The 25,244-nt window shown below is 59.1% G+C and overlaps 2 protein-coding genes across 44 annotated transcripts in view; both read left to right on the top strand.

Annotated features, from left to right (window-relative positions):
- IQCE (IQ motif containing E) overlaps positions 1–2,041 on the top strand; it is a 45,905-nt gene extending 43,864 nt beyond the window's left edge. For all 42 annotated transcript variants that reach the window (XR_011524314.1, XR_011524313.1, XR_011524319.1 and 39 more), the window contains 2 exons: positions 164–277; positions 1,796–2,041. Coding sequence is in view for 32 of the 42 variants with exons in the window: in XM_070566191.1 (XP_070422292.1) it covers positions 164–277; positions 1,796–1,923 (242 nt within the window). In the remaining 10 variants the exon portion in view is untranslated. The remainder of the gene's footprint in view (positions 1–163; positions 278–1,795) is intronic.
- Positions 2,042–23,166: 21,125 nt separating this feature from the next.
- TTYH3 (tweety family member 3) overlaps positions 23,167–25,244 on the top strand; it is a 31,924-nt gene continuing 29,846 nt past the window's right edge. For both annotated transcript variants that reach the window (XM_070566154.1, XM_070566153.1), the window contains exon 1: positions 23,167–23,429. In XM_070566154.1, the coding sequence (XP_070422255.1) occupies positions 23,307–23,429 (123 nt within the window). In that variant the 5' untranslated portion in view covers positions 23,167–23,306. The remainder of the gene's footprint in view (positions 23,430–25,244) is intronic.

Below are 25,244 nucleotides of genomic sequence, written 5' to 3'. Positions count from 1 at the left end.
CACGCAGGGCACATGCTTCCTATCAAGGAGGAAGTACAAAAGGAGCAGATTTTCTGAATCGAGAGATGTTAGGGTCGAAAGAAGGGCGGACGTGACAAGCCCTGCCCGTATCTGCGGCCGTCCCTCTGCAGATTGAGTGCTTCTCGTGTGCGTGTCATTGCAGGTCAGGAAGACAGTGAAGTGAGCAGTGGGGAGACCGTGGAGGGACCAGCTGCTGAGGACGAAGCGCCGAGGCCGTGGGGGCCAGGGGAGCCGGCCGCCCCGCAGCCCTGCTCTGGTGAGTGGGAGGCCGTGGCGGGGCCGCAGCCAGGGCAGAGCCAGCACTCAGCTCACGGCAGGCCCGAGGCTGAGTCCCTGGGCCTGGAGACCCCTGCCCGTCCAGGGGCTGGCCTGCTGGGGCCTGTGTCTCAGAGAATCTCCTGCACTAGCTAAGGGTTTTACACCACGTCCCACCTGGAAGTCACCACATTTAAACTGCGTTCTATCCACTTCAGTCATTTTTTCTGGCCATGTCAGAGCTAGCAAACCTTGAACTTTGATATTCTCTCCAAAACCTCCAGCTGTAAAGCTCAGCAAACAAAGATGAGCAGCACTGGGGTTTTAAGGAAATACGTGCAGATGCGCAAAACCTGAAAATCCAGGGGCCGTGCTGGAAGCTTTGGGCTCCCCAAAAGCTTCAGACTCTTCTCCAGAGACCCATCTCCCGCGGGCTTCCCCAGCCCGTGTCTGGTGCCCTTCAGACGCTTTGATCAGGGCTGCGTGTTTGTCTGAGCTGCCCTTTCTCTTCTGGTCACGTCAGTGCCTTTAAAGCAGCCGCTTCATCACCTTGTCTAAGGAGGGTTGTCGCAGGACGCAGGCTGGCCTTCGGCTGTATTTACCCGGGGAAACGGGTCTGGGTGAAAAGTGTCAGTCAAACCCTTGTTTGATCTGATTGTGAAAGGGTTTTTAAAGAAAAAGAAAACTGAAATAACCTGGAAAACTGATATTTTTAAAAATTTCTCATTTCCACTTTAATATTAGTTTTCTTGGAAGTTACAGAAAAAAAGCTGACACAGTTACAGTTTCTATAGCATGGTTGAGTCGTAATTTCCTCCCCATTTTATCTCAAATCAGCCACTGGTTCCTCTTTTACTTTCATCTTTTTGAAGCAATAAAACTAAGGCCCTCTCCTGCGGCCGGGGGGGCCAGGCTGCTGGGTGGTGACCCTGCCCTTCCCCACAGCGCGGCCCCCATCCAAGGTGGCCATTTAGGGTGTCGGTGGTCAGTAGGTGGCACCCGTCCCAGCAGAGATGACAGGATTTGAGAAACGTAGACTTGTGTGAAGAAAGGAGCGTAAATGGGGGCGGGTCACTGGGTACTGCCCTGCCTCCTCCACCGGCGTGTTCTCACAAGGAAGCTGGCTCTTACACACACAGGTGGCTGCCGGCCTCATCTGCACACTCGCCCGGGGCCCAGACTGCCGGGACCTGCTGCGAGGATGCCTCTCAGGGGACTCCTGCTGCAGACCTGAGCTTCCTCCGTGCTTTTGCGGGTGTTATGCTTTTTGGAAATGGCCAGATTGCTCACAGCTGAGCTGGGAGACTTGGGGGGGTGGTTGCCTGGGAAATACTGAGAGTGGCTTTGGCGTGGCGTGAAGTTGATTCTGAAGGTCTGTCCTGTCCCTCACTCCTTCTGACTGTGACCTTGGGCTCACCTGCCAGCAAAGAGGTGAAGTGTAAGGTGTCCGTAACCGGCGCCCTGAGGCGGGCCCCAGCCCCGAGCAGTGGTGTGACCGACCCTCTCTGGTTCCTTTCAGCTGAGTCCTCTCCCACCGGGCTGCAGCCCATGGCGCCTCCACCCCCAGATGACGTCCACTCCGACGACTCGGACGAGATTGTCATGGCTCCATCTCTGCCCACGAGGAAGAGCGCCCCGCCACCCTAGGCCCCCGGTCTGCCCTGGTGGTGATGCTCTGTGGGGGGGTTGGGGCGAAGCGGGTATACGAACTCAATGGAAAGTAATTTATCTTTTAGGAAAAGAGCAGTGCCTACTCAACACCACAGCATCTTCGTCAGCTTCTCTCTTTGGTTCTTCTGGTTCGTTTGCCTTTATTTTATCTCTGGGAAGCGCCAGTGTCACATCCTTCCCTCCACTGCAGTTCACATGGGGGTTCTCAGTGCAGACAGACACAGCTGCCAGAGACTGGGGCGGGGGTCGCCCGGAGCCCTGCAAAGACACCTTCTCTTATAGCAACTTACGGGCCTGCCTTTGGCCTTGACCCGGGAAGAGCTGCTGTGTACCGGGCTGGCGCTGACCTCACCACTGCCCTCCTCGTCCTTGGCCACAGCTTCTCCAAGCAGAATTTGCTCCCATCTCAGCCCAGTAGGTCAGGCTAGACATGCCGCGCCGGGCCTTTGCAGAGGGGGAGATGAGACAGGCTGCAGTGGAGGGCAGCTTCTCCCACCCCCAGGACGGATGCAGCCGCTGCAAAAGCTCGCGAGTCGCTGAAGACATCCGGGTCCCAAAGTGAGTTAGTGTTCCCCAGGCTCCCCGCTCTGCCTCTCACCACACAGGCCTTTCCTCTGTCATCTTCCCTACCCACCCGGGGCGCTGTCCCCAAGAGCTGCCAGTCCCAGGAAGGCGTCTGGTAGAATTTTGTCATTGGGTAGATTAAGCATTAAAAAAATACCAAATTACATGATGAGAGAAGCAGCAGCAAGTTTGCTTCTGAAGACGGCAGCGGGGCAGGCTGTCCCCAAGCCTTAGTGACCCCCGGGGAGGAGAGGGTGGCAGTCCCCAGCCCTGGCCCCTGCAGGCACAGCTCCGCGGAGTGCGGGTGGGGCCCGACAGAGCCCGCGGCCTGTGTGTTGGGCACGGAGTTCCTTCTAGTGGCTCAACCCTGGACGTGTGTCTGTGGTGAGACCAGCCCTCGCTGGGGCGACAGCGAGCCTCGGGCTCTGGGGCATTTCAGGGGCACCCAGACCCCGTGGAGTCCAGGGCCAGACAGGCCGGGCATCCCAGGAGAGCTGCTGTTGGAGAGCAGCGCTTTCTCAGCCTGAACAGAGTCTGCCCCTGGGATCGGGGACTGAACTCCCCAACCTGTCCCCACCAGAACACCAAACCCCTGCGGCAGGCCCTGCTGACGCTCACCCTCCTGGAGGTGCCCCCAGACTTGTATGTCCTCCCAGAGACTCCCACCCTCCTTGGAGAGGCCATGGCAGGAAGGGGCTCTGCAGTGCCACCGTGGGAGTGGGAGGGGCCTCCCCAGCCCGCCCCATCCTCCACTTGGGCTCTGTGTCTGCAGGGCCTGGCTGGTTGGGTCTCCTCTTGGTCTGTGTGCTGCCAGGTCAGTTTTCTCCTTCTCTGCTGGACTGCTTGCGAACTTGACCCGTGGTGGACCCCTGCTTGTCGCATCCGCTGGGGCTGCCCCCGGCGGCGTCCAGACCCATCCTTCCCTGGGTGCGGGCTCTGAGCAAAAGGTCTGCAGGAGCCCGTCTACCCACGAGGCCCCAGAGGGCTTGGGAGGCACTACTCTGGAGCAGAGGGGCAGGAGCGGGGTGGGGGTGGTGGAAGCGCTGGAGGGCAGGGGGAGCATGGGAGGCGTAGGGTCACAGAGCCGGGGACAGCCACACCTCGCCGGGACGCCCTGCCCGCCTGGAGAGGGCTCTGCGTGCCTCCCACCTGGCCCGTGTGCCTGGAGCTGGAGGGGCCTGGCCGGCGGCGGAGCTGAGAGGCCCTGAGAGTTGCACGTGCATGTGTCTGCCTGTACTCCTCGGCTGTGGGTCAGGCAGTGGAGGGTGGGGGCAGTGCCAGTGGGTGCGGGGTAAGGCCAAGGGATGGGTGGGGTCAGGTGTGAGTGGGGCCTTAAGAGGTGGCACGACTGAAGTCCCCGGGGAGACTGGGAAGGGAAAAGTGATCCAGGAGAAAGGGGCCACGACCTCGGCGTCAGGGCCCCAAAGGCACAGGTCATGCGCTCCTGGGTGGAAGGCGAGTGCGTGCGGGGCTCAGTGCTGCCCCTGCGCACACCTCAAACTTCACGCTAGCAGCACCATCTGCTCTTAGAGGCTGTGGGTAGTCTAGCTCCCATGGAGCACATGCCTTCTCCATCCCAAATACCCTTAAACTAGCCCCAAGAGAACTGTGAAACCTCCGGGCCAGCTGGGCTGAGCTGTGGGTGGCAGCACACCAGGTGGCCCGGCACCACTGGAGTGGCCTCTGTGAAGCAGAGCTTGTGAGCTGCGGGTGCTCCTGGCCAGGGGAATGGTCTGGGCTGCTGCCACCACTGACCCCTCCAGGGGAGGTGCTATCAGGCAAGCTCCAGGGGCCCTCCAGGGACGCAAGGGGGGCTGGCCTGGTCTGGCCATCAGTCCTCCAGAGGATACTGTTCCTACCACAGGGGAGAGACCCCAGGCTCGGGAGGCAGGGCCACACTGTTCTGTCGCCTTTCTGAAGGTTCCGGGTGATCTCTGCAGCCCTTGGTTCAAATCTGCACACCAGACGTGGGCTCCGGAGAAGTGCAGGAGGGGGCAGGTGCTGGCGGGGAGACCACGGGGCTAGGAGAGAAGGCTGCCGAGACGCTGGCATAAAGGCTGGGGCCCAAGCCCTAGGCAGATGTGAGGGGGATGTGCGTGGGGCAGACCAGGTGACAGTGGTTTTCAGGGACCTCTGCTGCAGGTGTCTGTGTGGAGTGTGATCCTGGAGAGAGAGGTGCGTGGCTGGGAGACGTCCCCACCAGGGAGGAGGGGCAGAGGGCCCAGAGAGGAGGACAGCCAAGACCACCGTGCGCCAGGCCTCCCGATGGGCAGCGTGCCTGGGACCAGTGCTCAGCTGACCGGACACAGCAGCCTGCTGCAGCAGGGGCTGGTTTGCTCATTCATCTGTGCATTAAGGAGGGAGCCTGTAAAGGAGATGAATGAGTGGTCCTGATGGCACTCACTGGCCATCTCCTGTCTGATGAGTGTCTTTTTTGTCTCCTGACAAGGGAAGGGAGGGCCGTGCTCTCGGCCCTTCAGACAGACCAAAAGCCCTCAGCCTGACAAAAAGACCAGTGGCGTTAGGAAAGGTAGACCAAGCGAGCTCAGTCTACCCGGATGAGCACAGAGCGCTCTGCCTCGTCCCGAGTCATAACTACCTGCTGCAGGAAACCCGCTGGCCTTCATGAGCCAAATGCAATGTGAATTCTCGCATAACCATCGAAGCTCACTGAGAGGCGCCCTCTGTTTGGAAGCAGCCATGCTCTCGTGTGGCCCAGAGACACTCTGAGGAGTGGAGAGCTGACACACAGGCGGGCCGGGGTCCTGCTGGCTCCTTCAGGCTCCATCGCACCAAGTTCCCGAGGACATGTTAGCAGCTGGTCCTGGCCGGGTGAGCACCCTTCAAAGGGAGAGAAGTCAGGACTGGAAGTTGCAGTGGGAAACCACCAGGTGGCTCAGCAGAGGAAGGAGTGGATCCCTGGTCCTGGGCATTTTTCTTTAGGATTATTCCAGCCTTCCATGTAATTCATCCATGAACCGTGTCCGAGGGCTGAGGTTGTCACTCTGTGCTACTCGCTATCGGCCTTTGTAAGTAAACGCTGTTTTCCAGGGTATTCGTCTTGACTGCCCTGTCCACCTGTCACTTTTCACTCCCTCCAGGGGTACAGCTGCTGCAGCTCAGGCCGCGCAAACGCTGTGGTGGCTCTGCCGCAGAAACCCCACTGTTCTGGGCTTCTGGCATTCCGCTTTGTCCAAGCACAGGCTCCGGAGTTTCGAGACAGCTGGAGGGAAGGGACCACACAGCCACACGTGAATTCCGATGCACCTATTGACACCTCCGTCCCTCTTCAGATTTCTTTTCCTTTTCATGAGTGAGGACTTGAGCATCAGGAAATGAAACTGTGCGTGTGGGCTGTGGGGGGCATTTCCTCACAGTCTACTAATTTTTGTTTCAGGAGCAGGGGAAGGATTAATGTACTTAGGAATCAAACAGATGCCAATGATTTTTTTTAAGTTGATTTCTGGGAAAATACTGTTTTCCAGTATTTTGTTGCGCAGAACAAGGTGCATCTGTGGCTTGGCTTGCATGAGGCTGCAGGCCAGGGCCCTTATCCCGGGTGGAATTTGAAGCCGCCACAGTGACTTGTTGGTTGGCTCCAACATTTGCCCGAGCCCGTCTTCACACCCCGTCACCCGTCGCCGTGTGTCTCGGCACATGGTTCACGTGGTTCACTTTGCAGAGGAGCTGGTTGGGCCTTCAGGAGTCGGTGACAACAGACAGCAAGGAGCCGTGAGCCTCCTTAAAGGCTGGTAACTCAGAGTTAGCCCCAGGTCCTTGCCAAGATGATTTCAAATATGAGATTCCTCAAAGTCACAGAGGAATATAGAAAAAAAAAGTCCAAATGCAAATTCCTGGTTGCTTTTAGCACCGCTGTTGGGTTCAGAATAGGCGTGATGGGCAGGAGGAACAGGGCCGAGTTCCTTTGCTTGGGCACCAGCTAATGGCCTTTGGCCAGCACCTTCCATTAACATCCTGGGAGCCAGTTAGAGCCCAGAGGGGCAGCCCCATTAGCCTGTGCCTGCCTAAGGAATCTGGGGGAGTCTCCATGGTGCTGTGTCCTTCCTGAATAGGGAGAGGGGGGCCCTTGGGCTATTCATTAATTAAGTCCCAGAACCGCCTGGGATTCAAAGGAGAGGATCCGACGTGTGCCAAGGCTCCTGGGGCCGCCATTCAGGAGGCCCAGTCTGGGCGCTTTCTTCCTCCCAACCCTTCCCGGGCAGCTTTGAAGGAAGGAAAGCCAGGAAGGGCGGAGGTGGGTGGGTGGGAGCGCCGCTCATAGACAGAAGGCATGTGTGCCCCCAAGCAGCTGTCCCTGCTGATGGCGGCCTCACCCACTGCCATCCCGTCTCAGACCGCCTCCTCGCCAGTTCAGGGATGACTTCTTCGGCGTCGCCTCAATCCACCACTCACTCTGCAGCATTTGGTGGCTGGCCCCTTCCTCCGCTCCATCTCTCACCTCCCCACTTACCAGATTCTTCTCCTGCCCTCTAGTCTGTGCCAGCCCTTCCTCTGCCTGTCTGTTAGGTGTGGGCTCCGTCCCCCAGACTCTAAATGTCAGTATGGATGTCTGCGCACACGTGTCTCAGAGGCTGCAAGCTGGAGTGGGCTCAGCTCAGCTCAGCTTTGGCCTAACCACCCCCCCACCGCCCAGCAGTCCTGACTCAGTGAACAACATCACAAGCCTCTCAGTCGTCCAAGCCGGAAACCCGACCATCATCCCTGTCTCCCTCCATCCACCGCACCCCGCAGTCACTCACCAGGCCCCAGGGGCCCTCACTCAGAGCCCCAACTCTGCTCACATAGCTGCAGCAGGGCCAAGTGACCCAACCAGTCGCCCCCAGGGACTCTAGAACATGCCATGCCGCCCACACACACACACACAAATATGCACAAACATGCACACACATGCACATGTGCACACACAAACACGCATAAACACACACAAGTGGAAGTTAATAAAAGAAAACTAAACTGGAGTCGGGAAGGCCTGTAGGGGAGCTCTCCCCCTCATCACACATGGTCACTTACACCAAACAGGAAGACACAGGGATTGCATCTCCACTGGAAGTGCAGCTACTTTACTAGGAAGGGAGATTTCTCTCCCACCTGGCAACGGCCCAGCCAATGAGAAACGCCACAGCTCAGCCAATGAGAAACCCCACAGCTCAGCCAATGAGAAACGCCACAGCTCAGCCAATGAGAAACCCCACAGCTCAGCCAGTGAGAAACCCCACAGCTCAGCCAATGAGAAACCCCACAGCTCAGCCAATGAGAAGCCGTTGCTGCCCTGATCTGTTACTGTCCCCCAGTGGAGTTTCCTTTAGAACAGCCCCTCCCTACTCCCCGTTTTTTCTCCGTAAAAGTAGCTCACTGCTTTGTTCTCCAGAGTTGCCTATGGTTTGCCATAGCATGCGTATCCCAAATTGTGGTTATCTTGTCTGTTCCCTGATAAACTCATTTTGAGATAAAATAACAGGCAAATTTGCTTTTTAAGTTGACACACACATACACAAACACATACACACAAACACAAATGCACACACACCTACACAGGTAAACAAGCCCACGAACACAAATATGCACACGCAAACACACAGAAAAGTAACCCATACACAAAACACAGTGCACACACATGCATGCACACACACATATTCTCACACAAATGCACACACAAAACACGTGTATACAAATATACAGTTACAAACAATATCAACATAGATGCACACACACACAAAAACACACACACACGCAAACTCTAAACTCAGGCCATCTTGAGTGATATAAGGCGCCTCCATTTTTTCAAAGAGAAGACCACAAAAAAGAAAAGATGTGACCAAGTAGAAAATATGAACGTTTTATTGTGGTTGAAATTATCAGATGCCAACTTCTTAGTTAATTGCATTAATTTGGTCATACATACGTATTTAAAATCAGACATAAAGTAAGACATTCATCGGTGCTGTGAACTCACGTCGGTATCTATGTCGCCCCATTTTGAATCATCTAACACAGTTTCCCACACACGGCATCCTGACTTCCGTCGAAGCTGTGTGAGATTCACACGGCGATTAACAATCCACATAGGATGTGTCGTCTTTGGAAATTTTCTTCCCCACCTCCGAGGACCTTAGGACCACGTGTCGAGGTGGTGGTGGTTTCTGCCCTGGGTGCCACTGTCCGTATTTCCAGAATATAACCACCGGCTGTATTTTTAAAGTGATTTTCTGTAGGCTGACACCCAGTGCTTGCAAATACGAGGCTCTACTCCTGGAATAATGACTAAATCTAGTTACATTTCTTTCTTACAGTTATTTAGCTGACTCCGTCAGGTGGCTTTGATGAGCGTTGCTTCTGGCTCTTGGGCTGCTGTCCCAAACAGTATGTGGCTGTCCCAGTAAAGTGACTGAGAGACCATGGCATGAAGTGCTTCGTAAGGGCTTATCCTCTTTTCCAAAGGATAATTTTTTGGGCAAAATCCTCCTCTTATATTTGAACTGGCCTGGAGTGAAACAAAGGCCCTGCTCACCCCATGCTGCTCCCATCCCCGAAACACCCCGACCTCAGCCTCCTGGACCCCCACTCCCGTGCCAACCTTGGCTGCCCCCCGCCCCGGCCTCCCTCCTGCCTGAGGCCGACCCCGACCCCTCCAACCCTTTCCATCTCCCCGGGTCCTCCCGCCTCAGACCACTTCCTTCACATCTAACACATTCTTCAAGAGAGGAAAGTATAGAGCAGACCCACGCTGTCCCCAATCCTTTTACCTGGAAACAACCAGTCTTGAGATCTGGTAAATGTCATCGCAGACCCCTCTCTCTGCATTTACGTACAGAAGGATGGAAGGAAGGACAGTAGATAAATCCTACACGGAAATAACTTTGCAATCATATGAAAAAAGACGGACACCTGCTATTGTGGTTTTTAAATATCACATTTCATTTTCCTTGAATTCAACAGAAGAAAAGGGAAGCTGCAGGAGCTGTTGAACTGCTGAGCTCACGCAGGCCTTGCGTCTCCGAGCTCTGCCTTATGTGTTCATGCTCTTCTTAGACCCTACAGCACAGAGATTTCTTCTGTCCTTCGTAGTGTCTTCTGACAGTCTGAGTTGTCTGTCTGTCTGCCGTGAACGGTGTGTCTCATATCCTCCATCTCATGTATCGTGTTTTCATACTGCTTATGCCTCGGAGGGCAGCTCTCCCTCTTATTTCCTCTGATAAAGGGTGAGTTCTACTCCCCACCTTCTCTGGGCCCGGCTGGGATTCCATCGAGCTGGGATTTAGGGCAGAGGCTGCCCCTCAGACCTGTCCTGTAGCCTGAGCACGGGCGGGGGTACAAGGACTCGGTGGGCTCCCGGGTGCATCCTGAGCTGTTTCTCTGCCCAGAACCACGCTGAAGGCTTCCGATTGTCCCCCAACAGGGCATTGTGGAGCTTTGGAAAACTGCATCGTGCAGCTGTGAGGTCTAGGAACATTCCAGAACATTCTGGAACATTTCTCTAGCCTACCAACTCACACCTGCAGTGAGTTCTTTGCAACTCAGGAGAAGTCCTGGCAAAAACTGTCAGAACTCTGTGGACTTTTCTTCTTTCCTCCTTATTGCTTCTGGAGGACTGGGGACCGAGTCCTTCTGGAATCTTCTAATTTTTTCCTTGCACACTACTTTTCAAAGTCTGTGACCTACGAGTGCACCCCGTTCCTCATTTGGTTACTGCTGGTGGAAGCTTGATTCCTGTATCTGGTCCTTCCTCCTCCTGTTGGTGCTGAGCAGACGTTCTCTGCCCGGGGCTCACCCCGCCATCTTTGCCCCACCCCCCGCGGGGGCTTAAACACGCTCAGGTGTCTCCCGTTGGAAACCCAACGCGCGCTGCCCTTGGCTTTCAGATGTCTCAAGCTTGTCTACGAGCCTCTCTCTTCCCCCTTCCCACTCGCTGCTCAGCCTGCGTCTGGCTTCTGGTCCCCTCCCACAAAACCTCAGTCTCCTACGTTGCGGCCACTGCTACTCGACTGGCCGTCGCATCTTGGAATTCCTTCAAGCTCGCCCTGGAAGCCGTGTGCTCCGCTCAGACAAGCTCACGCACACCTCTGGCTTGGGTTGTTCCCGCCATGCAGGTGATTGCAAATCTGTCCCCTTAGCCCACTGTCTTCCGGGCTCCAGGCCTGGCTGTCCAGCCGCCTCCTTATCATCTCCTTTTCGATGTCTCGAAGACATCCACATCAACTTGTCCAAAATTATGCTCCCCAAGCTCACACCCATTAGGATGGCTGCTATCAAAATAGAAAATTAAAACAAAACCACAGGTGTTGGTGAGGATGTGGAGAAACTGGAAGCATCGTGCACTGTTGCTGGCAGCGCAAGATGGCGCAGCTGCTGTGGAAAAGTCTGGCGGTTGCTCAGAAACTGAAACAGAATGACCACATGATCCAGCAGTTCCACTTCTGGGCATAAACCCCAAAGAATTCAAATCAGGGACACCCACCTTCATACAGCACCATTCACAACAGTCAAAATGTGGAGGCAGCCCAAGCATCCATGAGTGGAGGGATGGATAAAGAAAATGTGGTCCATCCACACAGTGGACTATGGTTCAGCCTTAAAGAGGAAGGAGAGTCTGACACCTGCTATGACGTGGATGGACCCTGAAGACATCATGATAAGTGAAATAAGCTGGTCACAAAAGGACAGATCCTGTATGATCCCTTTCATATGAGCACCCAGTAGTCAAGTTCACAGAAGCAGAAAGTAGACGGTGGGGCCGGGGGCTGGAGGAGTGCGACGGGGGTTAGTGTTTAATGGGGACAGAGTTTCAGTTTGGGAAGATGGAAAGTTCTGGAGACGGGTGGTAGTGTTGGTTGCACAAAAATATGAATGTGGTTAATGCCACAGGACTGGACCCTCTAAAATGGCTAAGATGGTAAATTTTATGTTATATATATTTTATTGCAATGAAAGAAATTTTTAAATGACAGTCCCAGTTCTCTCCTCCCAAGCACGTGCACCCTCAGGGCCCCTCATCTGCCCATCGTCGTGTACACGGGCCAGAGCCTGGAGGGGCCCATTCGTGGCTCTCTCACCATCTCCAGTCCATCAACAAAAAGTCCTATTGATTTAACCTCCTAAATATGGCCCACATCTGTCTGTTCCTCTCCAGGTCCATCCCTGCCCACGACGGCCCAACTGCCATCTCAGCCTCGCCTGCGTGGCCACACCCCCTGGACCCGTCAGCCCAGACTCGCTTTGGCCAGGCCCCATCCACTGCCCGCTGCAGCCGAGGTTCGGGGGCGGCCAGGAACGTGTGAGGGGTGCGCTGGGGAAGTTGCCTTGCTCTACAAGAGCCGGCAGCCCCGGGGCCCTGGAGACGCCCACCGGACACAGCTGGAGTGTCGCAGATCCCCTCGGGGCCTCCTGTGCCCCCTGGCGTGACAGCTCACGGCACCGGGAGTCTCCTTTGTAGCCCTGGCCAGTCAACGGCGTGGTGACCTGACTGCTGTCTGACTCCCCCTTCAGACTCCCTGAGATAAGCTCCATGCTGAGTTCGTGGTGCTCACTACTGTTCCCAAGATCTGCCGCAGCGCCTGGTACACAGTAGGCGCTCAATAACTGCAGAATGAGCACATGAAGGGCTTGGCAGCTCCAGGGTGAGGTGCCTACCTCCCTCCATCAGAGCTCTTCCATTGTACCATCTATCCCCCACTGGCCCACGAGCCCCTTGAAGAAGTGGCCGTACGATTCGTGTGTATACACTCGGCACATGGAAAGTGCTTGACGCATAGCGAGCGAAGGATTCGACCAGCCTCCGAAGATGGGATCTCAGAGGCAGCCTCGGCTCTCCTTTCTCAGCCCCCTGGCCCCCATCAAATTGGGAACCAAGTTCTGTCCACTCTGTCTCAGTGGAGTCCTCAGAGTCTCAGCCCTCCTCCCCGCCCTTCCATTGGTTAGGTTTGGGTCTGGCTGGAGTGTGAGAACACCCCAAATCACGGTAACCCAAACAAGTGAGAAGTTTCCCAAATCCCAAGGGAAGCAGTATGGGAAAGGTATGGTGGATGCATGATCTTCAAAGACCCACACCCTGTCGTTCCTTCACTGCATGAGCACAAGGCTTCATGGGCCAAAATGGCTGCTTGAACTCCAGCCATAACATATGCATTCCAGCCAGCAGGAAGGAAGGAAGAAGGGGGCATCCCCTCACTTGAAGACACTTCCACTCTCATCCCATCGGTTAGAACGTGGTCACTTGCACATCCAGCTGCAAGGGAGCCTGGAAAAAGTTGTTTTTATTCTAGGTGGCCATAGACTCAATAAAAACGGGAGGGTCTCTTACTAGGGAAGAAGAGAAGGAAAGATCCAGTGGGATGGCCAGCACGTTCCTCCTTCTTCCTCTCCTCCCTCCCGGCCCCCCGGATTCTAGGGTCCGGCCCTTTGGTCCCCCCTCCCCACACCGCCGTGGTGGTCCTTGGTTAAGAAGCAGTGTAAACACAGTCCTCCTCCTGCCCAGCAGACTCATTTCGCTTCCACGCGGCACCCTGGATTCCCTCCACGCCCCGGCTTGGCACACCTTCCCCAACTGGGCCCGACCCCTCCCCGCCCCTCCAGCCACGCACGGCCCTTTCCAGAACCCATGAGGCTGTTCCCCGCCTCCCGCTGGCCCCCTTGCACGTGCTGTTTCCCCGCCAGGAATGTCCCTCCACCGAGCCAGCCCACAGGGCCCCCGCTGAGCGGCTCTTTGGGATCAGCCTCTCCTTTCCTTGTGTTCTCACACCCCGAGCTCACTTCGTCTGTTTTCACATTTACCACACGTCTGCGAGGCAGCGGGCTCGCAGAGAGGGAGCCGCGTGCACAATCGCGAAGTGCGGGCTGAGCAAATCCCCCCAATCCACCAACGTCCCCCTGCCCAGCGCAGGGTCCCAGGCGGGCAGGCCCGTGGCTGGGTGCTCCCTGCCAGGGGGCCCAGGAGAGAGGCGGGGAGGTCCAGGGGCATGGAGTGGGGAGGGGCAGCGGCCAGGGGACCCGGAACATGCTGCCCGCCCCCCTAGAAGAGGGAACGAGGGGCTGAGCAGGTGGGGAGGGGCGTCTTCCTGCCAAGGGAACCATTGCACCCCCCATGGAAATAGCAGGAGGCAGCTGGGGCTGCAGGTGGGGCCGTGGGGCTCAGGAGGGAAGCAGAGGCCTCGTCGGGGGGCTGCACGTTCTGCCGGGGAGCTTGGCCCTCTCTCGCTCGCCCTGGGAGCCGTGGGAACCTGGAAGGGCTGCTGGCAGGAGAATGACACGGTGGGATTTGCATTTCAGAAGGTGGAAGGCCCGGCTGGCAGCTGGGAGGTGGCACAATGGCTGGCAGGCTGGTGAGCAGCCCTGTGGACGCTGCCCGCCCCCCAGTGCCCACTGGAGCCCAGTGAAGCCCCCCCTGCAGAGAGGAGCGGCTCAGGGCGTCCCAGGGCCCCCGGGGGAGGGGCAGGTGGCTCCAGGCCAAGAGGCGGAAGAGGCCTGGCAGGCGGGGAGCAGCCTTAGATGGAGAGCACATTTGCAGCCATCGAGCGTGTTCCCAGGCCCTGCGGAGCAGAGAGGGGTGGCTTGGGGGGGCTGCAGGGTTGAGGCCCCGGCTGAGGTCCCGGGCAGACCACAGGGTGAGCCGGTGGGATCTCCTGTCCTGCCGCATGCCCCCACCCGTGCTGCAGGGCCAGCTGGGGAGTCTGGGGAGGAAAGAGCCCCTGGACCCTCAGTCAGCAGGACCCAGGCCGGCTGAGGGGCCCAGCCGGCCCATGCTGGCCGGGGGCCTGCAATGAGCCTCAGTTTCCCCATCTGTAAACAAGGGAATGATGACAGTGTGTCTCGGGGGGGCTGTGAGCTGGTGGCCAGAGGGGGCCTGTGCCAGCCAGGAAAGCTCTCTGAGAGCACGGTGATGTCTGTTCCAGAAGCATGCACGGAGCCCCCATCAGGACCCTGCTGTGGTCACCTCGTCATCGTGGCCTTGCTCCTGCCCTGCCCTGTGCCTGCCCTGTACCCCTGGGAGGCGGGCCAGGGGCAGATATGGGTGCCTTTGGACTTAGTTCTCAGGCCCTCGGAGCCAGGGAGGGGCCAGGAGGGGAGGTGCAGTCAGGTTCCTCTCCAGAGACAGAGGAAGGGAGAAGAAGCTCAGGGCAAAGGGCACGGTCTTGCTGCCCCCAGCACCCGTGACCTCAAGGGGGCACTTCCTTTTCTGAGCCCAGGCTCGGATGGCATTTCCCTCAGTGGGGGAGGGGGTCTCCAGGGCTACCCAGGGAGGGAGGCCTGGCGGACCCCGATTCCCTGGACCCCGCCCTGACTGGCGGAACAGGCCCGGTGGGTGAGGGGACGAGGTTTGTCGGAGCCCGGCTCTGAATCTGGGCACCCGGGGACCCCCACGTGGGGAGGCAGTGGCTGGCCTCCACCCAGGAGAGGCAGAGACGCAGTGGCTGCAGGGAGAGTGACAGCCACCCCCCCTCCCCGAGGGGACTTGGGCGGGTCACATGAGGGACGGGTCACAGTGAGGCAGGAGGCTGGGTTACAGCTACAAACATCCTCTTTCCAGCTTAATCCTGGCAACTCCCCAGGGAGGGAAGTGTGACTGTCCCCCTCTGGCAGACTGGGAGAGCGAGGCTGGAAAGCTGCCCGGTGGAAGGGTCTCCCCTCTTGGAAGGGGAACAATGTCACCAGGCAGCTCAAGCCGGAGAGCAGCTGGCAGGGCTCAGGAGAGGGAAGCGAGAGTCTGGCCCTCCCCCGGCCCCAGGCGGCGGGAGGGAGATGCCTGCCCGGGCTGCTGGGCTGCTGGCCTGCTTCTGAAAGTCCCAAGAAGGCGTCTTTTCTCCCCAAGCACGGGGTAGTGCCATTGGCAGTCCATCCTTCGAACAGCTGCCCGGCCCCCTTTGTCACCAACACGGATTCCAGTCCCCAGAGGGCCGGAGACCCTCCCGCTGTTCCCGGAGATGGACATGAGGCTGCCAGGAGGGGACCACGTGCTCCTCAGCCTCCACGACCCCCTCTCCCAGCCGCCCGCATCCAGACCCCTCCCCTGCGCCCACCAGGGAGGGAAGGAATTTATTAGCTGAGCAAAAACATCCCTGAGAGCTCCAGAACTTTAAGAAATCTCTCCCCATTTTGGAAGTCCACGGAATCAAATGGCCACAGCCGCGGCCCCGTGTGCACACCTCCCCGTGTCTGTGCTTTGTCCGGTCCTGCCCGTTGCCTCTGGGCTTGGCCGTGACTGGCTTTGGCCAGTGGGGCCCTATTAGATGGGACACAAGCCGACCAGCGCTCAGGCTTCAGGGCGTGCTGGCCTGCCTCCCCGAGACGCTGGGTGAAGAAGCCCCAGGTGGCCACCTGGAGCCACATAGCCCACTGAGTCAGCACCACCCAGATGGCTGGGGCCGTCTGAGACCATCGGCCCCAGCGAAGCTGCCACGCGGCTGCAGGTGCATGCGTGACTCTGGGCGACAGCAGGAAAGAAACCGCCAGCTGAGCCCAAGCCGCCAAGCACCAGAGTCAAATACAGTGGTTGCTGTTTTAAACCACTAAGTTTGGGGGGTGGTTCATTATGCACCGGTAGATGACTCATATTTCAGCCTTTTAAAAATACATCACTCAGTGCCGTAGTGGTTAAGCTTGTGCGCTCCGCTTCAGCAGCCCGGAGTTCACAGGTTCGGATCCTGGGTGCAGACCTAGCACGCTTCATCAAGCCATGCTGTAGCAGCGACCCACAGAAAATAGAGGAAGATGCCCACAGACGTCAGCTCAGCGACAATCTTCCTCAAGCAAAAAGAGGAAGATTGGCAGGGGCCGGCCCAGTGGCGCAGCGGTTGAGTGCACACGTTCCGCTTCAGTGGCCCGGGGTTTGCCGGTTCAGATCCCGGGTGTGGACATGGCACCGCTTGGCAAGCCATGCTGTGATAGGCGTCCCACATATAAAGTGGAGGAAGATGGGCACAGATGTTACCTCAGGGCCAGTCTTCCTCAGCAAAAAGAGGAGGATTGGCAGCAGTTAGCTCAGGGCTAGTCTTCCTCAAAAAAAAAAAAAAAAAAGAGGAAGATTGGCAACAGATGTTAACTCAGGGCCAATCTTCTTCACACAAAAGAAAAGAAAAGAAAAGAAAAAATACATCAGTCGGTGGGCTGTGCTGGAGAGAGAATTAGACCAGGAATTTTAAAAAGACAGGGGTTTCCATCACCCAATTCTCTGAGCTCTTGTTTCCTCGTAAAGTGAGGATGGCGGTCATCTGTCTCGCGCGAGGATTGAGACTCTGGCCGTGCAAGGGCACCGTGGCTACTCAGAGTTAGCCTCAGCCAAAAGCCTGAGGGCCCAGTCCCCAAGACTGCCTCACCTCTGACACCCATCGCAGGTCTGGAGAGTTCTCCAAACCACCCTGAGACTCGATCATTTCCTAGAAGGACTCGCGGAAGTCACTGAAGGCTGGCACAGTCAGAGTTATGGTTCATTACGACACAGGATACAGACTAACATCAGCCAAACGAACAGCTCCAGGCCACAGAGTCTGGGAGGGTTCCGTACAAGAAGCTGCTGTTGTCGTCAGGATGGGTGACCCTCCGGCACTGACGTGTGACCAAACCCAGAGTGTTGCCAACGGGGGACGCTCGCCCCGGCTCCAGTGTCCAGGCTTTTGTATTACAGAGGCACGGTGGGTTGATTCACGGATCGCCCACATTGCTCCCGGGTCAACTGGTGCTGGTGACCCAAAGCCCCATCCTCAATCACTAGGCCAGTCCCTCTGGTGTGGCCAGCCCCCCCCCCACAACAAGGACTCGCCTATCAGATGTGACCCAGGTCTCCTCTTGCGGTAGGGGCAAAGGTCAGACCTCAGTCTGCGCTGGGCCACGTTCGTCACCGCACAGGGGCCCGTGGTGCCTGCCGGAGGGTGACACTGTCTCCAGCTTCCTGGCTCGGGAGGCTGGGAGGGCTGCTTAGTTTCCTCGTCTGTAAAATGAGGGAGGTGATGCTCCCTCGTGGGCTGTAAAGATCAGCCATCGGGCCTGGAGTCTGGGGTGTCTGTGCAGACGTGCATGCTCGTGCACGGTCGCCCTCTGTCCTTGAGTAAGAGTTGCTCCCGAATGCAGCTTCCTGCTCTCCTGATGAGTCAGGGTTGTGTCGGAGCCTGTTTCTGCGGCTGTAAAAGGGGGAAGCTGAGCTGAACGAGCACCAAGGCCCCTGAGGGTGACATGCGTCCCCAGAGGGCTCATAGTTGGTGGGCAGAGCCCGAGACGTGCCCCGGGGCCTGTGACTCTGGGCACCATGCTCATCGCAGCGAAACCCAGCTGCGAGGTTGGCTTGCCAGACGGGCAGGGATGAGGGGCCGTGGGGAAACTGCCCCACACGGGGTGGGAGGGTGTCTCTGTGACTCCTTTTGATATCAGCCCTGGGGCTACCTCCCTTGGGGTGTTGCTTTTGGTCTGCATTGAGCTTGGGACCCGGAGACCAGGCTGGTGAGTATTGAGAGTCCAGTATGAGTAGAGAGACTCAGAGGGACCACTCTTGTGGGCTGAGTCTGGGGACAGCATCCTCGGATGCTCAGAGGCCATCCCTGCTGATTTCCTGGTTCCCCGGGCCTCTCTGGATTGGCGAGGCTGCTGGCCAGGTGACTCCAGATGACGGGGGTGCTCACATCCTCGTCCTGCTGCGTCTGTGTTTGTCGTGCTCCGTGGACCTCTCGGGGACCACGCTGGCTGCATCTCTCCCAGCCCCCAGAGCCACCGGGCCAGCTCCATCACGGACAGGCTTGAAAGCAGCGCTCCTGGGCTTTCCTGTGGCCGGGGTCCATGAGCCAGGTGATTGTGGCGAGCCAGGCACTGGGCTGGCTGTGCAGCTAGAGTGTCTCCCGGCCACGTCCCGGCAGGCGCCGGCGTTCCCTTCTCCCTGCCAGTTCTCGTGAGCTCCAGCTCCACGGAAAATGTGAACCTCCTTGGAAGGGCCCCAGTGCAAGGGATTCCATTGTTCTGGCTTCCACCCCAGCGTCTGGGGACCCGGCCCCCGCCTGGCCCTGCTCCAGGCGCCCACAGGTCTTGGGACAACCATTCAGGAGCCTCAACCAGCTACCTTCCTGGCCTGGAGGCAGACCCTGGGGAGTTCCTGGCCTGGCCTCCCACTCCGTTCCAGATGCTCCTACCAGATGCTTCCAAGCCGCTCAGCCCTCGGTGCTCTCTCCTTGCAGACTCTCTCATCCATGCTCTCCACTCCCAACTCTCCTTCACTGAAAGGAAGGGAGGGAGAGAGGGAGGCGGAGCGGGGAACTTTCACATGTAACCATATTGTGTGTGTGTGAAAATATGCATCACGATTTTAACCTTTTTTTTTTTGAGGAAGATTAGCCCCAAGCTAACATCTGCCAGTCATCTTTTTTTTTTTTTTGCTGAGGAAGACTGGCCCTGAGCTCATATCCGTGCCCATCTTCTTCTACTTTATATGTGGGACGCTTGCCACAGCGTGGTTTGCCAAGTGGTGCCATGTCCGCACCCGGGATCCGAACCGGCGAACCCCGGGCCACCAAGGCGGAACGTGCGCACTTAACCGCTGCACCACCGGGCCAGCCCCTAACCATTTTTAAGTGAAAAAACCACTGGCTTTAGGACGTTCACAATGTCGTGCCACTATCACCACCACCTAGTTCCAGAACCTTTTCATCACCCCAGAAAGAACCCCCGTCCCCAGGAGCCGTCACTCCCCACCCCTACTCCCCCAGCCCCGCGGCCTCCACTGGTCCACTTTCTGTCTCCGTGGATTCGTCTGTTCTGGACATTTTGCATACGGAATCAAACACTGCGTGGCCTTCTGCGTCTGGCTTCTCTCGCGCAGCATTGTGTTTTTGAGGCCCGTCCGTGTTGTAGCGTGAACGAGCACTTCTTCCCTTCTTACGGCCACATAACATGCCACGGGGTGGCTGTACCACATTGTGTTTTTATCTTCACCACTGATGGATGTTTGGGTTGCTTCCGCCTGTTGGCGATTATGACGAGTGCCCGCGTTTTGTGTTCTTTCATATATTTCTCGCATTCCTACAGGCTACGCACGACCCTACCCATTTTAGCTGTGGGAAGGCTGAGGCTCCTGGAGCATCCGGGATGGTGAACTGAAGAAGAGAAGCAGGACAAAGATCCGGGCTCTGGAGCAGACAAGAGCTGGGTGAGAGCAAGAAGGTGCCCGCGGGCAGAGCACGTCCGGGAGCAGCGAGGGTGGGCCCCGGGCTTCCACCCACAGCCCCCAACACCCAGCCTCCCCAGGAGATGGCACTAGTTTTAGCCCCATTTCAAACAAGGGAAACCGAGGCCTATCGTCTGCCACTGGAATGCATGGCTTCGGGGCAAGTGTCTCCATTTCTGAGCCTCCAGAACCCCCTCTGATGTGGGAACCTGCTGGGGGCCGGAGGAGATCGCGGTTCGGATGCTCAGGGCTGCGCCTGGCTCAGGGCCGCGCCTGGCTCAAGGCCGGTCGGCTGGTGACAGCTGAAGTTGCTGTCCTTCCTGCCCTCTCGGCCCGGCCGTGCCCTCCGGGTCCCTATGATAGGAGGAGGGGGATCATTCAGCTCCTTATCGCCGCCTGGGGCTGCTTCCGTAGCTCCTTAGCTGGGGGAGGACTGGCGGTTTCTCCCTCGGCCGCCTTGTCCTGAATCACCGCTGAGTCACCCAAAAAGGCGTGTTCCTTGGCGCCCTGGTCAGTGGCCAGCGTTGCAGACTGAGTCTTCTCTGACTTCTGGGGCCATGGTGCCCTATTTCAGGTCATCTGGTCTGTGGCCGACAACACGAGGCTGAATCCTGGTTCCCCGAGTGGGGGGTGATTCTCGCGCCTCCCAAGCAACAGTGGGACCCGGGCCTCGGTCGTTGCGTCTGTAGAGTGGACCTAAAGTCGAGCCTCCAGCCACAGTTGTCCAGGGGCAGGAAGAATCCCCACAGCTCCAGCCAGTGCGCCAGGCAATAGGAGGGCAGATGGGGGCAGGCCGGCCTTGGCCCTGCCCTCGGTACCGGGCACCCTTTAACCCTTGCCCTCCTGACCGCTGGGTCGGGCTGTGGGAACCCCACTTTGCAGATCAGACACAGGAGTCAGGACGCTTCCCTGAGATCACACAGCTGCCAGTGTCGGGCTGCAGAGCCCCCGGCTCCCACTTGCCCCAGGAAGGCACGGTTTCTCGGGAACTGTCAGTACCCCAGAATTTTCTTGCCAACGCCCAGACCTCAAGCAGAAGCCAGTTTGGGGGGCTCGGGCCCCACCAGTACAGGCTCTGGCCGAGCTTTTTCCAGAACTGCATGTTGTGGGTCCCTCATTTTCTCCACCCTGGAGCCCTTTATCCGTCTTTCTCCACGGACCCCCTTAGGGAAAGGTTTCCCCAGCCAAACGCACGGCAGGGATTAATGGGCGATGAGCTCCTTTGCCGTTCCGTACCAACCAGAGACACAGAACTGCCCACCAGAAGCTCTGAACAGCGTGACGGACGAGGTTCCGTGTCTGTGTAACAGAATCCCCCGCACTGGGCAGCTTAACCAGCAGGAATTCATCATCTCAGTTCTGGAGGCTGAGATCAAGGTGTCGGCAGGGCTGGTTCCTTCCGAGGCTGTGACGGAGAGTCTGCTCCGGGCCTCTCGCCCCGCTCCTGGGGGCTCTGGCAATCCTTGGGGTTCCTTGGCTTGTAGACGCATCACCCCGATCTCTGTCTCCGTCTTCATATGACGTTCTCCCTGTGTTCCCGGATCTCTGCATCAATGCGTCCAAATTCCTCTCTTCTTATAAGGACTCTGTCAACGGATCAGGGTCCTCCATAATCCAGGATGACCTCCTCCTAACTCAGTCACCTCTGCAATGACCCTATTTCCAGGTAAGATCGCAGTCTCAGGCACCAGGCGTCAGGACCCGGACATATGTTTTCTGGGGACACGATTCAACCCGGCACATCCAAGCTATCATTTCGTATGCATTTTGTGCACAATTTTGTGAGGCTTCAGGAAACATGGAAGGGAGCTTGTGGCCCCCCACCGTGCCTCCACATGGGGCTCAGCTAGGGCCCCCCCCGACACTGGTGCTGGGGGCGTGGGAGTTGGGGTGAAGCAGGAGGCGTGTGGCTGTGTGATCTCCTGCTAATAACAGGAACCCAAAACTGTGTCCTTTAGGGAGGCAGAATATGATCTTCCTCCTCCTGCCTGGGTTATTCCCCAGCCGGGGTGGGGTCTGGAAATTCTCCCGGGTTAGGGGTGAACCACAGTTTGCAGAGCCTCCTGCCCCACTCCTCCCGTGCCCGCTGGCCTTTGTTGCAGGCCAATTGAGGTCACATGGCCTTATCACAGGAAAGCAAGCAGACCCGCAGGCCTCCTGGGAAGCCACTGCCCAGAGCTGCCCCTGCCTGCAGGAGCCCAGCCCAACCCTCCAGGAGGAGCTGGTCCAGCCGTGGAGCTGGCTGAGCCGAGCGGGAGCACAGCGGGCAGGCGGCAGAGCCCCAGGTGTGGAAACCTGTTTCTCAGAATGGAGGAAGTCCCGAAATAACGCCCCAGGGTGGTGATGAGCCCGAGTCACGAGGACGCACCTACCACCCCTGGGGCACGGAGAGCAGGGTGCACGGGGCCAAGCACCTCCAGCGTGGACAGCCTTCTCTGTTCTTGGGGTTCCCTTCTCCACTTTAAAGGCACACGGATGCCCCGTTAGGAAGCGTGGCTGTGTGGCTCCATGCTCGCCCGCCCTGGCAGCTGCCTGAATTTCCAGGCCCCGGAACTCCAGGACAGGACACTATCTTTCTCTTAAGTCTTGACAAAGGACACAACTTTCCCCAACGGGATGGCCAGATAGGGACTGAATCTACTCCCCGGTCCCCTCACACACTCGTACTGGGGTCACACTTTGATGTTCTGAGCACTCTACACTCATCGGACTTCCCTTATACAGACAAGGACTTCGATGCACAGAGAGGTTAAGTAACTTGCCCAAGATCACACAGTTCTAGGAATCCAGATCATCCTTATTCTACAGACTGGCCGCTCGTTCCCTCGCTGGGAGCCTCGGGCTGCGTGAGAGCCGCGGGGACCTGCAGGGGAGGCCAGCCCAGCCCCACCAGGCCCACCCTGCTGAGGCTTGATGGACGTGCAGCGGTGGAACCAACAAGCGAGCGCCCCGGTGAAGAGCAGCTACACGTGCAGCCGGGTTCCGGCCCAGCCCCATCCCCGGGTGGAGACACCGCGGCCGGGCGCGCGCAGGCACCGGTCCGGGACGCCGGGGTCGGAGGGCGCTCCGGGCCTTCCCCGCCGGGCGCCCCTCGGCCGGGGGGAGGGGCCCTGGTGGGCGGAGCCTCGTTCAGCCAGCCAATGGAAACGCAGGGGCGGGGCCTGCGGGCGGGAGCGCGCGGAGGGGCGGGGCCAAAGGCAAAGGGCGGGAAGAGGGGGCGGGGACAACGGAAGGAGAACCAATGGCGGTCCGGAGGAGGGGGTGGGAGAGCGACTCGCGGGGGCGGGGCGCGCTGGGGGGCGGGGCCTGAGGGCAACGGGCGGACGGAGGGGCGTGGCCAGAGGGCGGGCGGGCCAATGGCGGCGGGGGGCGGGCCCGGGGCATGGGGGCGGGGCGGCGGGCGGGGGCGCGCGGCGGCGGAGGCGGCGGCGGCGGCGAACAAAGAGGCGGCGGGCGCGGGCGGCCGAGCGGAGCCGAGCGCAGTCGAGCCGCGCCGAGCCGGGCCGAGCCGGGCCGGGCCGGGCCCAGGAGCGCGCGGGCGATGCGGGTGGCCAGGCCGGGGTCGGCCGACCCCTGAACCGCGCGCCCCGGGCCAGCGAGGGAGCCCCGCGCGGCCACGCGCCCCAGCGGCCGGCCCGCCATGGCCGGGGTCAGCTACGCGGCGCCCTGGTGGGTGAACCTCCTGCACCGGCTGCCGCACTTCGACCTGCACTGGGAGACCACCAGCAGTCAGTTCCGGCCCGAGGACACCGACTACCAGCAGGTGACGCGCGCCCCCGGCTCGGGGGTCAGGGCCCCGGGTCACGGCCCGTCCATCCCGGGGGGGGCCCGGCCCCCTCCTCTCGAAGGTCCCCATCCGCCATCGGGGGTCACGGCTCCCTCCTCGTGGGTCGCAGGCCCCTTTCTTCTCGAGGGTCTCCTCCTGGGTCGCGGGTCTCTCCTCTTCGAGACTCTCAGAAGCCCCCCATCCCCCATCGAGGGTCCGCGGCCCTCCTGCAGACTCGAGCCTTCTTGTCTGGTGTCAGTAAGGCCTTCCTTTCTGGGGGTACGTGCAGCTCTCTCTACCAGCTGTCAACTCCTGCCCAGGCCCCTGTCCATCACCTGGCCAGAGCCCCCCCACCTCCCAGAGGACCCCAGGGTGCTGAGAGCAAGCTGATGCCGGACAGTGCAGAGGGTGCAGCCGGCCCCTCACCCCCAGCGGGGGATCCCACTCACTGCCAGGCTTTTGGTGGGCAAGTGGCCTAGGCAGATCCTGGGCGGGTAATGACCCCCTGCCGGGCAGCCAGGCAGTGGCATGTACACACAGTGCTGTGTGCACTGTGGTGACACCTGGCCTGCCCGGAGACCCAGCTGCCAGTAGCCCCCGAGGGAGGGAGGCCTGGCCACGGGGACACCAGGTGGGCCTCAGTCTGGAAGGCTGGAAGGGAGCTGGGCCTGGGCAGAGTTGGGGGGAGGGGCCTTTTGCAGCCCTCTCCCCAAGTGATCAGGCTTTCCCCCTGGAGCCCTGGGCTGGGGTCATGCCGAGCCCCAGTGCCACCCCCATCGCCGCCGAGCCACTGCCATTCGAGTTCAGGTCAGGGGACTGGGCTGTGGGTGTTTCCTTCCTGCCTGGGGATCTGGATTCCAGAAGCCCATGCTTGGTCACCCGGAACACCTCTGGTTTTCTCTCCATTGATCCCTGCAGAGCCCCTGGGTGGGGTGGGAACAGCTGTGCTTGTCAAGATGGCCTGGGAAATCCGGTATTCTGTGGCCCATGCCACACCTCGCCTATTCAGAACTCTGTCCTCTGTGGCCTTCCTGACCCAGAGGAGGAGAACCGTGAGCAGAGGGTGAGGGCCCCGTGGGTGCCCTGGCTCTGCAGGGGAGCCCGCCGCTCCCGGCCTCAGTGCTCACCTGGTGCCCGCTCCCCAGCCCCACTGATCTGTGTCTAAGCAGGTTAGAAAAGGGGCAAGGGATTGGCCCGGGCACGCCCGGAGACAGCAGGATTTTTATAAAACCCAGCACCCACATTCTGGAAGCCCAGTTCTAGGGGCTGACCGGTGTGCAGGCAACAGCTCTGTGTGCTCCCCAGGAACTTCACGTGTGCTGGCTCTCCTGCCTGTCCCCAGGGGCTCCGCTTCGGCGGGCCAGGAGGCTGTGCCGTACATTAGGAAGTCCTCTGCTACTTGTCACTTCCCAAGCTCCAGGGCAGCCCCTTGGGCCCCCGGGGTGTCTGTGACCCCCACAGAGCTTTGCTGCTGACCCGTGGCTGCCACCTGCCCATGCTGCCCACCCACGGTCAGCCTGGCTGCCGTCCCTCTGGAGCGCCCAGCCTCGCATGCACCCTCAGCTGGGAGTCCAGGACGCGTGGTGGCTGGTGATCGAGGTGCTGATACCTGAAGCCTGTGGAGGCCCCCTCCGCTCACCCGGCCTCCTGAGGCGCCCTTTGGCCCTGCGAGGACCCTGGTTTCTGCCCCGGGCCTCTGTTCCCTCCCTGTGGGAACAGAGCGCTGTGGGAGCTCTCTGACTCACTCTCTCTCCTGCCTCCTCTCCGAGGAGCAGAATTAGCCACTGAATAATTCACAGTGTGGAAACCAGC

This window comes from Equus przewalskii, chromosome 12, assembly GCF_037783145.1.
Source record: "Equus przewalskii isolate Varuska chromosome 12, EquPr2, whole genome shotgun sequence".
NCBI lineage: Eukaryota > Metazoa > Chordata > Mammalia > Perissodactyla > Equidae > Equus > Equus przewalskii.
Note: the sequence above shows the minus strand (reverse complement) of the source record. Positions and strands in the feature narration are given on the sequence as shown.